At 38.4% G+C, this 16,531-nt stretch overlaps 1 protein-coding gene across 5 annotated transcripts in view; it reads left to right on the forward strand.

Moving 5' to 3' along the window:
- RBMS3 (RNA binding motif single stranded interacting protein 3) overlaps positions 1-16,531 on the forward strand; it is a 704,809-nt gene that overhangs the window by 374,137 nt on the left and 314,141 nt on the right. For all 5 annotated transcript variants that reach the window (XM_063155034.1, XM_063155024.1, XM_063155043.1 and 2 more), the window contains one exon: positions 9,596-9,654. In XM_063155034.1, coding sequence (XP_063011104.1) covers positions 9,596-9,654 — 59 coding nt within the window. The remainder of the gene's footprint in view (positions 1-9,595; positions 9,655-16,531) is intronic.

A 16,531-nucleotide genomic window follows, 5' to 3' on the forward strand; every position in this document is an offset into this window, starting at 1 on the left:
AAATGTCAGAAAATCTTCGCAAACTGAATTCTCAGAGTTCCCTTGAATAATGAGGCTATTGTTAAATGATTGAACACTTCAGAGATTAATATCATGGTATGCTGGCATGCTGCTTCATACCAACTGTAATTTAACAATGAATCTTCCGTAAGTAAGCAAGACTGTGAATGAGAAATTGGATTCAAGACAGCACAGCATGCTAGAACATACAAAGCAAACAAATTCTACATTTTGGAATGATATGTTAGGGAGAGGGGAGGTATTTCCACAAATATCTAAAATAATTGAATTGTTGGATAGAGGAAATTTTTTAAGTTTGAAGAACTGATTCATTTTTTTTTATTTCCAGTGCTGCTGAGCAATGTCTTTGTCCTAGAAAAGATTTAGACTTTTAATAAATCCACTGCCTTTTGAAAATTAGGGTATGCCTGGCATTATCATTTGTGACAGGCTACAGTAAACCACATCTCTTTCTCTTAAGGGTTTCAGTTCCCTAAGCTGTCTTCCCAATAGTTCCTGCTATCATACAGAAAATTTAGAGGCACTCTTAAGTGTCTGCAAACAAAAGTTGCATTTTATTTTTTAAAACATCTGAATTCTTGAAAATGTGGAATAATTAGTAATTGAAGATTTAATGATGGCCCAGCGAAAGAACTGAACTGTACTGCATGAAATCATAGTTAGTAATTTGTGCATGAATTTAGTTTTCCATACTTAATTTAGCAACTGTAGAATATTTTGCTAATTAATTATTAACAGTGGTTATTTGTCATGGCAGAACTGCGAGGGAAAAACATAATTTTCTGTCAGAGTCAAAACATAAATGTAATAATTTTGATATGATATACAATAATGTAATTAATTTTTAAATAGTCTTAAATAGCTTCAATATTTAAATATACAGATTTAATATGAATATAATGCATAGCACTAATTAAGAATAAACAGCATTTAGACTAGAAACTGCAGCTAATTGCCAAGTGTCTTATTTGCAACAAGCTAAGGAAAAACTCTGTAAAATGTCAGGCTATTGTGGGGAGTGCCACATTACTAAGTGGTGTTTTATTCTGTCCAGGGTGATAGCCTTATTGTAAACTCTGTCTATAGCATTTGAGGTTGAACCTACTGAACAATGAAAAAACTACCTTTGATGTCTAAAAGTGTTAGATTAAGCCACTAAATTTAATTTATATGCTGAAAAAATTCTTATTCTGATTTTGGCAAAGAAAGGGACAAGGTTACAGGAAAAGCTACCTGGAAACTACTAAAATTATATACATCTTGCAGGTCTGAAAATTCAAGGTCTTACTGTTTCAACAAATGTTGTGTCTGTTTAAATTTCATATACTTCAGCTTCTGTTTTACTTGGTTTAATTTCCCAAATACTTAAAAGAATTGCAATAAGCCTTCAAGCCTGTACGCTCTCATGTGAAATTGTTTTTCCAGAGGTGAAGGTTCATATATAGATATATAAATGCAGATTAGTTTGAATATGAAGTATGACCTTCTCTTTCCTGGTAAGTATGTGTTGTCTTGTAAATACATTTCTAACTTTAATGTGAGACAAGCCTTTCAAGTAATGAGGGTGAAGGCAAGACACATTCCTGGGCTTTAATAGCAGTAGATTTTCTTTTGGAAAGGAAAGCTAGAATTTTAACAGCAAAGGGATTTTTTAGTTATAAGTGTTTCTTTACATGCTTGTTTATTTTCAGGATTATCTTTCTGAAGTTGTTGACATTTTACAAGAAGCAAACTTCACTAAAACCTCTAAGTTTTCCCTATTCTTCAATAAAAGAGCACCAAAGGACCTAACACAGCCTTCCAGGGCTCTATTAGAGCCCTGTGATTTGACATAAATGGCGCTTGTAGCTTCTGAAAAGTGGGATTTCTGAATATGATCTGTAATCTAAAATAGCTTTTTAGGTTCTTTCTTCCTAACATGGAACCATTCTTCAATAGAATGGTAAGATCTTGGATGTCATTTGTCTAAAGCAATAATAGTGTTTATAGACATATTACATAATGTAGCTATTTTATGGATTTCATAGCTTTTTCTCTCTCCAAGTTCCAAAAAATATATTTTCAGTGGATGTGGGACAATGGTGCCTAATTGGCCCATGTATGAGTGAAATGACTACACCCTTAGTAGTAAATATCTGTACCAGAAGATACTATTGAATATGTATATGTTGTTTTAGTGATTCATCAGCTTGTATTCTCTTGAAAATTCACTCTTCCCACATACTATAATGTTCATTACTGTCTGCTTAAAGCTAGGCTTCTCATTGTGCTGGTAGGATCAGAAATAGAAAGTCTCAGTTTCAAAATTGCTGAGCTGCCCTTTCAGAATTTGGTGCTAACGACTCAGGGCTGGTTTAGCTGTACAAACAAAAGATTTAAGAGGCCCCTCTCACTTTTTTGGTGACATTCCCGAAACTCTTGGACAAGTTGTCAGTCTAGATTGTTTACTGACTTCACAGAATATTCTGTGCAGAATTGGGAGAGACTCACTAGGATCATCAAAATCACCCGCTGGGTGGAGAACCTTTATTTAAACCACCCCTGACACAACTTCAGGCCATTCCCTTGGGTCCTTCACTGGTCACCACAGGGAAGAGACCAGTGCCTGCCCCTCCTCTTCCTCATGAGGAAGTTGCAGGCTGCAATGAGGTCTCCCCTCAATCTCCTCCAGGCTGAACGGACCAAGAGACCTCAGCTGCTCCTCATATGGCTTCCTTTCTTGACCCCTCACCATCTTCACAGCCCTCCTTTGGATACTCTCTGTTAGCTTTGTACTTTTCTTAGATTGTGGCACCCAAAACTCCATTCAGGACTTGAGGTGAGGCTGCCCCAGCTCAGAGCAGAGCAGGACAATCCCCTTCCTTCCTGGCTGGTGATGCTGTGCCTGATGCCCCCAGGACAGGGCTGGCCCTCCTGGCAGCCAGGGCACTGCTGGCTCTCATTCCACTTGCCATCAAGCAGGACCCCCAGGTCTGTTTGTGCAGTGCTGCTCTCCAGCCTCTCTTTCCCCAGTCTGTCCATACACCCAGAGTTGCCCTGTCCCAAGCACAGAATCTGTCACTTCCCCTTGTTAGGCTTCATACTGTTGGTGATTCACAGTCTGGGGATTTGTGAAGGTCTCTCTGCCCTTGAGAGAAACAGCAGCTCCTCCCGCTTTTGTGTTCTCTGCAAAGTTAGCATCCCTTCCAGTCCTGTGCCCAAGCCATTTATGAAGATTCTGAGCCCTGGGCTGAGGATGGAACCCTGTGGAACCCCACTAGTGGGGTTTTTCAATCCCATATAGTGGAACCCAAGTATGTGTCCCCTCATTCACTGTGACCCTTTGTGCCCAACCCACGAGCCAGTTGCTCACCCACTGCAAGATGTGTTTATCCAGCTGTGTGCTGGACGTTTTGTCCCGTGGGATACTGTGAGAGACAGTGTGAAGATCTTGTATTTTACTGAGTGAAGGAATGATTTTTTGTAAACATGACAGCCAGACCAAAGTAATTAGAGAAGACAGAGCATCTAAATGTTAAATTCTTACAGAAGCATGGTCTTGTCAGTCCAGTCCACCATCAGTTTCCTGCAAGTAGCTCCTTTTGTTTGTTCCCCAAGCCATGCACTGCTCTTGTGAGGTGGTGTGAGTGGCATGTATTTTGTTGTTGTATTTTTGTATGAATATGAGAATTTTATGTTGAATTTTCGGTTGTTTTTTTTTTTTTTTTAAGTTAAAAATAATATGCAGAGAAAGGGCAACAAAGCAACTCAGTCTTTAAGGGACAGAATGTCTTATATTTTGGGGAAAAAATGTAAGCATTTAAAATGCCATGTAGTACATGAAATACCCAGAAATTATAATGCAAATATATTATTTTTTAAAGTGAATTTCCCCTTTGTATGTGTTTGGACATTGTAAGTTCACGTCACAGTGTATTATAGGAAAAATGTCTCTCCAAGAAATTCAACAGCAGTTCTTTCCATACTTTAGGTCTTCATAATGTGGGCTTTATTTTCTCCCAAAACCCATGAATTGCCTAATAGAGTCTGCTTTAAACAAAATAAACCTGGTTATGCTATTTAGATATTAATTCACAAGAATGAAAGAGCCTCAGAGTTGCTTATCTAAATCCAATTACTGCTGGTCAAATTCATCCCAGTACAAAAGTTCCCAAGATAAAAGTGTACATTACCTAAATGCCCAGAAACGCAGACAGTTTTCAGTTGGGTGGATTGTGCTCGGAGCAATGCTTGAGGCCTTGAGTGAACTCAAATGCTGGGCATGTAATTATTAAGCTCTGAACTCAGAAATTAGTCAATAACTCCATTGGTTTTTACTAAGCAAAGGAGAGTTCTGTATGCTGGTAACTTGAGTTTCAATTCCAAGCTTCCCGTTTTTTGAAGCATGCAAGCAGTGGTTGCAATTGGGTAAAAGCTGTGTTTTGTTCATGCCTGTGCACCCAGTGCCTTGTAGAGGAGGATGGCAGCACTAGTACAGCACAGAGTGGGGTGAGTGGTGAGAGATTTATCCTGTCTGCTCCTACATACATCTTGTGTTACAGGACTAGCTATGGCCAGCCTCAGGGTTGGCTTGAAAGGTGGAATATGCTGTGCCTGTCCCAGAGTTTTTGTTTCCTATAACGACATGGAAAAATTGAAAAGTTTGCATGACCCCCACCAGCCTGGCCTCCTAGGAAATCCATTTTTTGATGCAGCAACTCCTGGTCACAGCTGTTACTCAGCCAGCTGCTTCTCTTGGCATGTTGCCTGCCAGCAGTGGGGTGGGTGACACCTGGCACCTCTGCCTTGAGCTAGTCCTTAGCTGAATGTCACTTGTCCCCTAACCCTAGCTGTCCACTTCTCTTCCCTGCACCCTAGCTTCCCACAGGCAGGAGGAGAAATGGCTCAAATTCTTTGTGTGCTTTGAGACAGCAGATTCTCCTCTGTTTGGGGTTGGCTGTGGTTAAGGTTCATGCATCTTACAAGGGGTATCACTCACAGCTGAATGGTTTCCTTCAGGAACTATCTCCATTTTAACAGCAGTTATCAAATAACTTCCTGGAAATGAGCGGGCTGAGATTTGTCTGCAGTGTAAGTGCTGATCGACCGCCTGCCTGAAAGCTCTTAAAGTGATCTGCTTTGATGTACATACATTAAGGGCTTATTTTGCAGTGCTTGCATCTTTCCTGAGTCTGCTGAGTAGTCTGAAAACGTGGGGTGCAATGGGATGGGGCTCTCCAGAGAGATTTTCAACATAGCTCTATAGCCAGGACTGAACAGAGAGATAGTTTCTTTGTGCAGAGCTCTTCCCTTAGTTCTGCCTTTTGTGTGACATGGTGTCAGTTACTGCTGTTGGTAAGTGAAGAGTTTTTAACTGACTTTTGTAATTTTAATAGTGTATGTGAGATGACTTCAGCAGTTTCACTGATATATACAAGATAAAGTGGAATTGGTTATGTTTCTAAGAAGGTATTTCCACCCTCAACTGAATGTTTTCTTGGAATGTTAGAGTGGCTGGGCTGGGCCAGATAGGAATTTGTTTCAGCAGCTGGGGAGCTCCCTGATGTTAAAACACGGACAACATGTGATGATGCTACTCTGGCATCCTCTCACAGTTTCTGGTGGTATGTGACTTCCAGGACACAAATGTGTCTTTGCTTTTAATTTCATAGTAGATTTTCCCTCCTAGAGGCTGTCCAATAACATTTTGTAGTGATGTCTCTGTTGGGGCATCAGTGTGGGCTGTGGCAGTATTTCCCCAATGTAGCTCTCTATTCTGGGACCTGCAGATTTTAAGCTTTATAATTTTCTGGACAGTCCTTATATATCATGAGAAACTGTAACAAAGACAACTAGTCACTATTTCACTGCATGGGTTCTTCATTATTGTGGTGAAGTCCTAGTTTGTGCAGTTGCTCCTGAAGCTCTTTCAAAATCTGACCACCTGGTTTTCCAGGAAAATTATTACATAAAAAAGAAATAAAAGCATAATTGAATATAAATATTTACAATGATTTTTAAAAGCACTTGAACAATCTTGTTAGTGGTTACTGTACATTTAGATAACACTTCAGGAAGAGTGCCTGGAAACCTTTTAAACAGCAATTTCAATTCAGATGCTCCACATACACATTCTTTGAGGTAGCCAGCTCAGATTCATGATATCTATTTCCTTGGATAGCATGATACAGTAGGTTATCATTAATGATACAGCCATTGTTTTGAAGGGTTGAGGCACTGACGTGGACACAATTCAGTCATCCTTTTATTACCAGAATTTTTGATTCAATATCTTTGAAAGAGTACTTCCATGAACTGTACTCAAGAGAAAATAAAATAGTGCTCACACTTTCTCACAAAAAGGAGACCATACCTGTTATTTCTTTACATTAATGATATCGGTAATTTGTAGAACACAGGTGTGCAGGCTTGTGAATTTCATAATAATTTCTATTTAAATATAAGAGAACAAGGGGTAAACTCTTGTGATGTATTTTATCCTTATTTTTGTGAACATCCCCATTGAATACATTTTTTTTTTTTTTTACTTCTGGGTCAATCAAATTACAATTACAATTAAAGGGAAAACAAGCAGAAAGCCAAACAACTCTGGAGATGAGCTATAGCTTAATACCACACTTCACACATGAGAGAAAGAAATATGACTGCATTTGTAGGAACAAAATACCCTCCTGATTTCATGCAGCACACAAACTAACATTCTTCATCAGAACTGATGTTCTGATTACTGTAGAATAATTACTTGAAATATTTAGTAAAACAGTGTCCAAATTAATTCCAATTACTTTCTTGTGGTAACACTCAGGGTTTATAGCAGTGGATTAAATCGCCGACATATGGCTAATTGCCTATAACAGTGTTTGTTATTGTGGTGCCTCTTACCACTCTGATGTCTGTTTTTGCAAACCTGAAGGTGTGCACATAACTTTGAATGTGGGGAGAAAGCATTTCCTGACCAAAACAGAATTCTGTGAGTAAAATCTCCAGTGCAATGAAATGTTTGCAGGATCGCAGTACGCAGCAAATAACTCTGTGAAATCTGTAATAAATGCAGTGGAACCACAAATGCCTGTCTCTGCTGGCAAGAAATGTAAACTTCTTGCTCTCACGTGACTTGGATGGAACAACATATCAATTCATTAGGAGTGGCTGGACTGAAATGGAGGCTGGGTGTCAGTTTTTATTGGCGGAAGTTTAGGTAGGAGTTGTGTTTTATTTGAGGTTGTTGTGGGTTAGCCACTGATTTTTGTTGGATTCTTTTCCCATATATCTGTCAGAGGTGCATTACTGTACAAGATAGGCGTGTTTTTGCATGTTTTTCATGTACTTGATATTAAATCTAAGTAAATCAAATAAATGAAGATGCACTGCAAAGGCCAAATTTCCTGCTGGGTAGGTTGACCCACTGAACAGCCATAAATCACTGAACTGAATTTTTCTTTGCCTTCTAAAGACGTGCTCTAATATCTAAGAGGCCAAAGTCAACTTCAGGTACTACCATGAAGAATTATAAAATTAAGTGGAACATGAGTGAGTATTAAGGCCCCAGTTCTTGAAACACCTGAGGTTAGAAAAGCATGTGATCTCATGGTTGACATTAAATTTATTATATATTTGGTCAGAGTGGAGCTAGCGATGGCAAAATAGATTCTCAACTACCTACCCATCATAGTGCAGTGAACAGTGGATTGCGCCTGCCTCCAGAGCCCAATATCCTTCTGGTCTACAGAGTCAGCAAAAAAAAGGGGGAGAGAGGTGAAGGGAAGGAAGACTTGTTTGACTGTTTTGGTTCCTAAAAGATATCTGAATTGGGGCTTGACTTAGTTTACACAAATTATTAATACCCTTAAGTCAGTCTTTCCTCCTTCTCCTGACTAGTTTCAGACTGAAACAAAATGAAGCAAAGCATGCTTTTCCTCCTCAAATGAAAGTCAAATGGAAACAAATGCTTTTGTGTTTTCTTAGGCAAAGGAAAAACAGTGAAATGGGAAGTCTCACTTTCCATCTCTCTTTACTCTGTTTTCATGAGTGATGCGGGGACAGTGCCCTTTATCTTAAGCTGAATGGCTACAGGTCACTTGCAGTATGGAAACTTCAGCGGAGAACTTTGTCTCAAATTTTGCTGGTATCAAAGAGTATGTTTAGTTAGGCCATTCCCAGTCTTTCCTGTAGGTGCTACTCCCCTTCATGAGGTATTCAAGTGTTTTCTTGATTCCAGACTGAAATCCAAGGGTCTCTTTTTTACTCTGAGTTATGGTACCATTCCCCCTTTCTCTCCCCCTGGTTTTTTTGACTGGTTTTCTCCGGATGTTTACAGACCCATAGGACCAAGAAGAAAGTGTTGTTGAATATGTGGTACAGTGCTCTAGCTGCCCTTAGAATTCTTGGGTTCTTTTCTGTATAGTGGTAGACATGGATTTCATGCTGAGGCAGAGAAGGGAATAGCAGCAAGGTTTTCCACATTCTGGTTTCTGGATTGAAAGTAGAAGTCGCTAACACCAATTTTATATTGCTGTTAATAGAGATTAACCAGATAAGCATTTGTCTGCCATACGTTTCAATGGTTTATAATTGATGTTGGTTATTTTCCATGGGTGTTGCTTTGCCATTAGAAGACATAATTTTCTTAAATCTTTCTTAGTAATATGTCCTTTGTGGATGTAGAAACTTTTGTTTCATGGAAAAGCCCTCCAAATGAAAGCCCAATATAACAGAGTATCAGTAGTACAATTTAAAAAAATGTAGGAAAGGGCATTTTAAGGAAAGTTCTCTTCAGCAAAGACCAAAATGTATCAGTGATTTGAGAAATAAAATTATTTTACTTATTCTTCTGATGTCTTATACTCATCCATAAATGTCATCTTCTGTGATCTTTTACCTGGATTTTGTGATACTATTAAGTCTGCATTTTTAGTCAACCTCTGGAAGGTAAACACAGATACCTATTTTATGGTTTAGTTGCTTTATATAACAAGTTGTAGCTGCCCAAATTCCCTCTTCACTGTGTTTAGTCTATCAAATTGCACTGCAGTGCCATGCTATCTATGGGAGGGGATATAAATTCAAATGAGTGTTAACATTCATCTTGGCAAGAGCTGGGAGCTGCACACAAACCTCAAAGGTTCTGTTTATCCAAACTAGATAGAGTGTGTGCACACACAGACATGGATGCACACATGAGCACAACTGTTGGTCCCTGTGTATAAAAAGTGACCATAATTCCTGCATTTTCATTAATCCTGAAGAAATGTGGTCCATCTGTATTTAACCTAAACAAACTTAAAATAATTTACTCAAAGAAGCCTCTTTACTAGTGTCCTAAATTCCTTCCTATGATTGGTATTTACGTTGGCAGTGCATGGAACAGAGATGGACAGGTTGTGGCAAGTGCTCTTGGGGAACTCTAAAGGTGTTTGAGCTAGTGGCATAAGGGATCTCTCCAGGATATCAGATGAACATTTTTCAAGAGCTCTAGACTTCTTCCTAGGATATGTGTTGTATATGCATGCAAAAATCACTATGTACTTTACTAAAATATAGTAACTTGTACCTCTGATTTTTGTTTTCTCCATAGGTATGGGAAAATTGTATCCACAAAGGCAATTCTTGACAAAAACACAAATCAGTGCAAAGGTACGTGCAAAGTGTCCACCCTGTGAGTTCATTATCAGTTTGAATGATTGACTGGTGGCTTGACTGCCAAAGCTGTGGCTCCAACTGTGCAATCAACATAATGCACAGTATATTACAAACATATTTAATAATGCCAAAGCTTTGAGTTGTGCTTCCAGTAACATTGCTCATTAATTTTTTTCATTAACAAACAAAATGAAAATCACAAATCAGAACAAGTATCAAATTGCTTCGGCAGAAGAGTAAATTGCCTTCTAACCACATAGTGCTGTCTGATTTGAATGATATCATCAGTGATGCAAATTGATTTCCTATATAAAACTGAGAAACCTTTGGGAAAAGTTTCCCAAGGAAAACCTGGTCTAATTTTTATATTTTTGTGAAGTCTTGGCATATGCTAATAGAAGAAGAAAATATTCTTTATTACATAATTAGATATACAAGTTGCAATTCTGAGATATAGAAGTAATTCCTCTTCCAGTTTTATGTTCCTAATTTTTTTGCTAATGTATGAAAATATTTTTAAATGAAATATAGCATGTTGTGTGTGTAGCTATATTTGCTGAGGAAAATATTGACTAACGGTTGTAGCACTATCTCAGGACTAGAATTGTTACTCATTTATGAGTCTGCAGTGTCACTGAGTCTGTGGCAGAGAAACTGTGCCTTAAAATGATTCTGTAGCTTTCCACTAGTGGTATACAGAGTGCTTTTAGAGTAATAGGATCTGCTAGGGTGGGTTCTCCTGAAAAGAAACACATCCTGGAGAGCATTTTGGTATGTGTTAGTAAAAAGAAAAGGCATTGCAGTTTAGGACTGTCTTGTGAGTGGCCGGACATGGGGTGAAGAGAAGCAGCACAGAAGCATTCTGGGGAGATTATGAGATGGGAGAAAAATTCTGCCACCTGTGCCAAAGATGTTTTTGAGATTTGTAGAACTGTGTGACCTTATCTATTGCTTGCCAGAGACAACATTTATTAGCTACTCAGGAGAAAAGCAAGTTGGAAGGCTGCAGTTCTAGACTTAGAAAACTCTACCAACCCAGTTGGTCATGGGCCATTGTCATAAGCTTGCACTGCTGTGCATTTGCTTTTGCCTGAACGTGTATTTGATTTCCTTGGGGCACTCTCTTCTGGCAGAATTCTGATACCATCACTCAGTATTTCTTTGAATATCACACCAGGAACAAGACCTCATTGTGTTTGGGGTTTGGTGTTGTTTTTTCTTTTTTTTGGGATGACATTAGAAGGGAATACCCTTGTGAGCAGAACTTCCTTTGCTCCCATTGCCAGTGGTAAACAGGGAAAGGAGTGGATCTGTTTGTAATACACAAAATGTGAAGTGAAAATATTGTAGAGAATATGAATGCTAAAATTTTGAGAAAGAAAAATGTCTGGGTTTAGTGTTTTTTATGTTACAGTTAGCTTTAAGATTATTTTAATAGGATCCATATAACAATGAGTTTGTATTTTCTGTTAGTTTGCTTTCATACTGTTGTATTACACTGTAGGGCAGAGATATCTATTTCTATTTTCAAAGACGGATCTTTATGACATAAGCAGTGCCATTAAAAGATCATAAACATAATTGGATTTATTAACAGTATGCTTTATGGCATAAAAATAATAGATGTTTTACTGCTTTAAATGCTGGGTACAATTTTCTTTCTCTTCAGTCAGGCTGCCAAAAAAAAGCCAAAACCTTCCCAGGAATCAGAAGTGGAAGGGACCTGAGGAGGTCAGGACCTGCCTTGGGGCAGGATCAGCTCTAACCCACTGCTGAGGAGTATTTCTGTAACCTTCACTCAAAGGCCTCCAGTGGTGGAGATTCCTCAAGCTCCTCAGGCAATCTGTGATAATCCTCCCTCTCCTCACTATAATGAAGCATTTCCTAATGTCTAACCCAAATCTCTCTTGATGTAATTTAAGTCTATTGCTTCTTTTCTTATCCCCAGTGGACACGTAGAACAGTTTATTCCTTTCCTTTTTGCATCAAACATACACATTTGAAGACTGATCTGCATCTGCCTTATCTTTTCCTGAGACTAAACACTAGTCCTTTAACTTTTTCCTTTAGGGCAATTTGTTTTAAATTTCTCAATATATTGCTCTTTGCTGGTCTCTCTAATTAGCTCATTCCTTACCTGAAGAACTTGGAGCTGGGCATAGGATTTTAGATGGCCTAAATTTGATCATTTTAAATAGTATAGAGGGGTTTCATTTGTCTTCTCTGTGATCATGTTTCTCCTCTTTATTGATGTATACATATAAATAATTTTATTTGTATTTAAAATATAGATACATCTCTGAGGCACAGGGTGTTGCATGAGAGAAGTGATGCTGGTTTATGCTGTGAGATTCTGTGCAGCCCCTGGTTTTGTTACTCTCTTCCAGTGCTGCTGCCAGCCAGGTGTTCCTTATTGCATACTCTGGTCTGGGCTGTTGATTCTTCCCTCCTAGTGCTGGAACTTTTCATTTGTCTGTATTGAATTTTATCCTATTTTTTTCCTGTGGTCTCCTTAATTTACTAAGATTTGAGTATAATCTTAAGCCTCCAGAGTGCTTGCAGCACTTACATCTTTAGTATCCTCTTCACAGTTAATAAATGGTTTCTCTAATCCACTGGACAAGATAATGTGGAAAAGAGTGAATAATGACAGACCTGAGGAAGACTTTTGAGGAAACCCTCTCAGCACACTAGGTAGTGCAATACTGAGCCATTGAGAACTAATTTTTTAAATTGGATCTGCTAATCAGTTTGACACCTACTTCACAGCATTTTCAGCTAGACCTTTTTTCTCCTATCTGCAAGTTTAAACTGTCTCTAAAACAGTGGAGTCTACATCTATTCCCTAGAAAAAAACAGCAAAAATCAACAGACAACAACAACCACCAACTTCGCCCCCCACCCCACAACCAATCCGCCTTTCCCCCCAAACCCAAAAAAAATCCCAAATAAAACCCAGTATTCAAACATCAAAAAAGGAGAAAAACCACACTACTTGTCTGCTCCTTCCCAGTCTTTTGGGTCTCGCTCACTTTCTGCCAAGTAAGAGATTATCTTGTTAAATAAGCACATCATCCTGTGATGGGTATCCAATGAAGTAGGATGGATTAAATTCAATGATAAAAATTATCACATGATTAGTGATTTCAGAATTTATTGCAGTGTCATTTGTGTGTTGATGAAGGTATAGAGTAAAGCTGAAAGTAGAAAGATTTAATTTAGCAAAGAAATTATTTCAAACCTCCATGTAACAGCAGATCTGTTAAAACAGCTTACTGTTTAGCAAGAAGTGTTAGCTTTCCTTTTGGAGAAATGAGAAAGACATTCAGTGATGTACTTTAAGTCATTCTCCATTATTTCTCAGATTTTTAAAAAGAGACCTACAGCATTCCTGTCACGATAAGAAGCAGTGTTATCTAAGGATTTCTCCCTGGTCTGAATTAAGCAGTCAGATCTAAAGTAATCATATAGCAAGGCAGTTTGCTAGGGACACCATTTGACACATAACCTCTCATTTTCAGATTGCTCTTTGTTGGTGGTTTAGCTGCTAAGTGAGGCAGAGGAGAAGTAACCATCACCCTGTAACAGAACAATATATAACAAATAAGCACAGTCATGACAACATGGCCAGAAATCTCTGAACAAAGCAAAGAACAAATACATATGGAGAATAATGAAAAGCAGACACATGATTCATTCAGATGTTCAAACACAAAACCCCTAATGAACAAGTTGGAGAATTTTGGCTGCTTTTGCTTTTTCCCTTTCCCTCCCCTCTGTCCCTCTTCCCCATGCACATTTCCCCTTCTGGGCCTACTGTATTTGCTAATTTAAAAAGTGGGGGAAATGAAATAAAAGAAGCCATTGAAGACAAGCATTAATCTGAAATGTGTAGACTCTTCTCTTTCCAGCCCTCTCCCCCCACCCTCTGCAGCCTGGCTTGCCTTTGGTGGACCCACGTGCTCAGAGCTGAGGGAATGAGTAATGGTTGTTTCACAGTACAGTTTCCATACCTCATAGCAATGGAATACAGAACAGTTAATCTGCCAAATACACAAGCCCATTTCTTAGAGTATGAATTACTGTCATCTGCGTCTGCCCTTGCAGACGCTGTAATTGCATGCATGCAGATTTGCTTCCTGGTTTAATCAGGGACTTGCATGATTTTGAGTATTTTGCTAGTACCTTAGAAGATGAGCTCAGGAGAATGACTCAAAGTCTGAAATTCCACCTGTGGGAATTTTTTTTTTTTTTTTAAGAAAAAAGCTTAGTAAATTTGTAATTTGTAGGAGATAAACACGTCGGTGGTATATTCTTCATTTCATGTCTCTTTTTACAAACCATGAGTGACTCGATATGTTGAATAACAGTGTTTGTCTTAGGAGGGAAATGTGCCTAACATGATGAGGAGAGCTACAGTGATTCTGTTTATAATTTTAGTATTTGATTATGACATTTTCCTGGTTGAGAAATGTTAGCAATGGTCTATTTCTTTTAAAAATATTAAAAGTGTGGGTGCAGATATGCACTCATTAGGACTGGGGTAGGTTTATGGTAAGAAAAAAATGCCATGAGGTCATCTGTGTTAACCCGCCATATATCACATACAATTTTATTTCTCCACTTACCTTGCTGTTTTTAGACCAGGACGTAAAATTTACCATGACCTATTTTATAACTTGAGAGTTTATTTGTGTAACAAAAATGGAATAACTGGAGGCTTACTATAAGTGCTGGAGATAATTGGAATGGCATGATAAAGTGATGTTTCATATCTCCCAAAAGGAGTCTGTCCTGCCTTGTGTCAGTGTTGCTGCTCATATGCTTAAGCTCACCAGCATCCCTAAATACTCTAATGCACTGGAGCTTAATGAGCTGGAGGCTTCTGCTCTGGTGTTCTGATAAACAAAGCTTATATTTGTATAGTAGATATACCTTGGTATGTGTGTTAGATAAAATACTTTCAAAGCTTCAAATTTTAAAAGTGTTCTCTGGACATATTCTATAAGGAGTGAAGGTTATTTGTGATTATATGAAATTATGCATTTTTACTTTATATTTTTAAATTCATATTTTTAAGATGGCACAATTTGGTTGTGACTAGGAATGTGAAGCAAGTCTATGTAAAATAATAAGCTGGTGGGAAAGAGCTAAGCTACACAGAAAGCTATTTAGTTAATAAATTTTATTTATTGGGAATAAGCTCGAATTACAATAACTGTGCTGTGTAATTTATGATTCTCAGAATTGCCATTTTGAAAGGGGAAAAAAATCCAGACAAGTAGGTCTGTGCCTGATCACAGACTGTAAACTGTTCACACTAGGAGGGCATGCACAGTGTGCTTCAAGGGGAAATGGATCTTGTAGAAAGTAAATAATTTGTAAAACAGACTTATTTAATTTTGAAACCCTAGACTTGTGTAGCTAATAAATCAGTCCTGTTTTCGATGCCAGAGTAGCAATAGATGTGCTGGTTTTTTTGAACATTAATTTTGTCTGTTCCCTTTTTCTTTTCTTTTTGATCCACTCCAAAGCATTATGTAATCAGTGGCGTAATAGTTCTCAAGTTATGAAAAGTGTAGCAGTATGGAATATTTTAATTCAGCAGGATTTCTGACAGTGAGGAGCTTGTGAAACCTGGGCAGTGCCGAGTTTCTGAGCGTGGGGCACGCGTTCAGTGAGTTCTGTCTGTCCCTCTCACCACTGACCTGCAGCAGCCCCAGCTCATCTGCTCCTTCTGTTCCTGGGTATCCTGAACAGAGTGCACAAACTATGCTGAGTTGTACCACCTTTGGTTAGCAAGCCAGCTGATAAAACCAAATCTCCAGAGATAAAAGGACAAAGTCTTCAACAGTGTCACTGAGTCCCCATTTTCAAACAGTTGAAAGGAAAAAAGCAAACTTGCAGTGCTGTATGTTTTGATAAGATACATTAAACAACATGAGGCTAGCTGTTTAAAATTTGTGAATATTTGAAGGTTTTTTTGTCTGTTTTGTCTGGTTTTTTTTAAAACTTCAGGTTTTTTTTTTTTTACTTTCACTCCTGTGGTTTTTACAAGTAAAGGTTGAGATAATTTTCTTTTGTTTAAATTAAAAAGTGATATTACTATGGAACCACATGAGACTAAGAGTTCAAGTCTTAAGAAAAAAATGCCTAAAGGAGGCATCTGAACACCATGATGGGAGGCATACATCAAAATGAAGTGAAAGGAATTGCCAGTAAAAAAACCACGAGGTTGTTCCCTCACAAATGAAGTCCAAATTCACACCCTAGCTTAGCAAATAAAAGCTTGTTTGATCTCTGGCCTCATGAGCTATAATGCCTTGTAAATCTGACCACTTTAAGAAGTTACCAGGAACTATATGGAGGTGGGAAAGCTGCATATATGTATTAAAAATAACTACATAGTTGTCTCCTTTAATTTACAGATTGTGTTCATGGGTGTTTAGGTATCATAACAAAGCTATTTTCCTGGCACCTGTTGGGTTGGCCAGCAGGCGTTATTATGTCTTGGCAAATGTGCAAGTGTTTTGCAAAATCTAATTTTAGCTTGGAGGTACAGATTCTCCTGTCTGTATATTTTTGAATGCTTTTCACATCTGCTGAAGTGAAATAGGAAAGGATTCAATGAGTTGTGCCCAACAAGTCACCATAGCTGGAGCACACCAGCACTGGGCAGGGCATCACCATGGTGAGGACTGAGACATCCCCACCCCAATGCCTGCAAAATGCACCTCAGCAAACATTGTTGTCTGCCTCTAGACAGTGCTCTGTCTCTAGCAAGACCTCTAAAAGTTGTTTAGTGAGTTTAAAGCCAGGTCCTCTACAGAGAAAACTCCTTCCTAATTAGTTCCCCAGACACTTTCTTAAA

The sequence above is a fragment of the Melospiza melodia genome, chromosome 1 (genome assembly GCF_035770615.1).
Source record: "Melospiza melodia melodia isolate bMelMel2 chromosome 1, bMelMel2.pri, whole genome shotgun sequence".
Taxonomy (NCBI): domain Eukaryota; kingdom Metazoa; phylum Chordata; class Aves; order Passeriformes; family Passerellidae; genus Melospiza; species Melospiza melodia.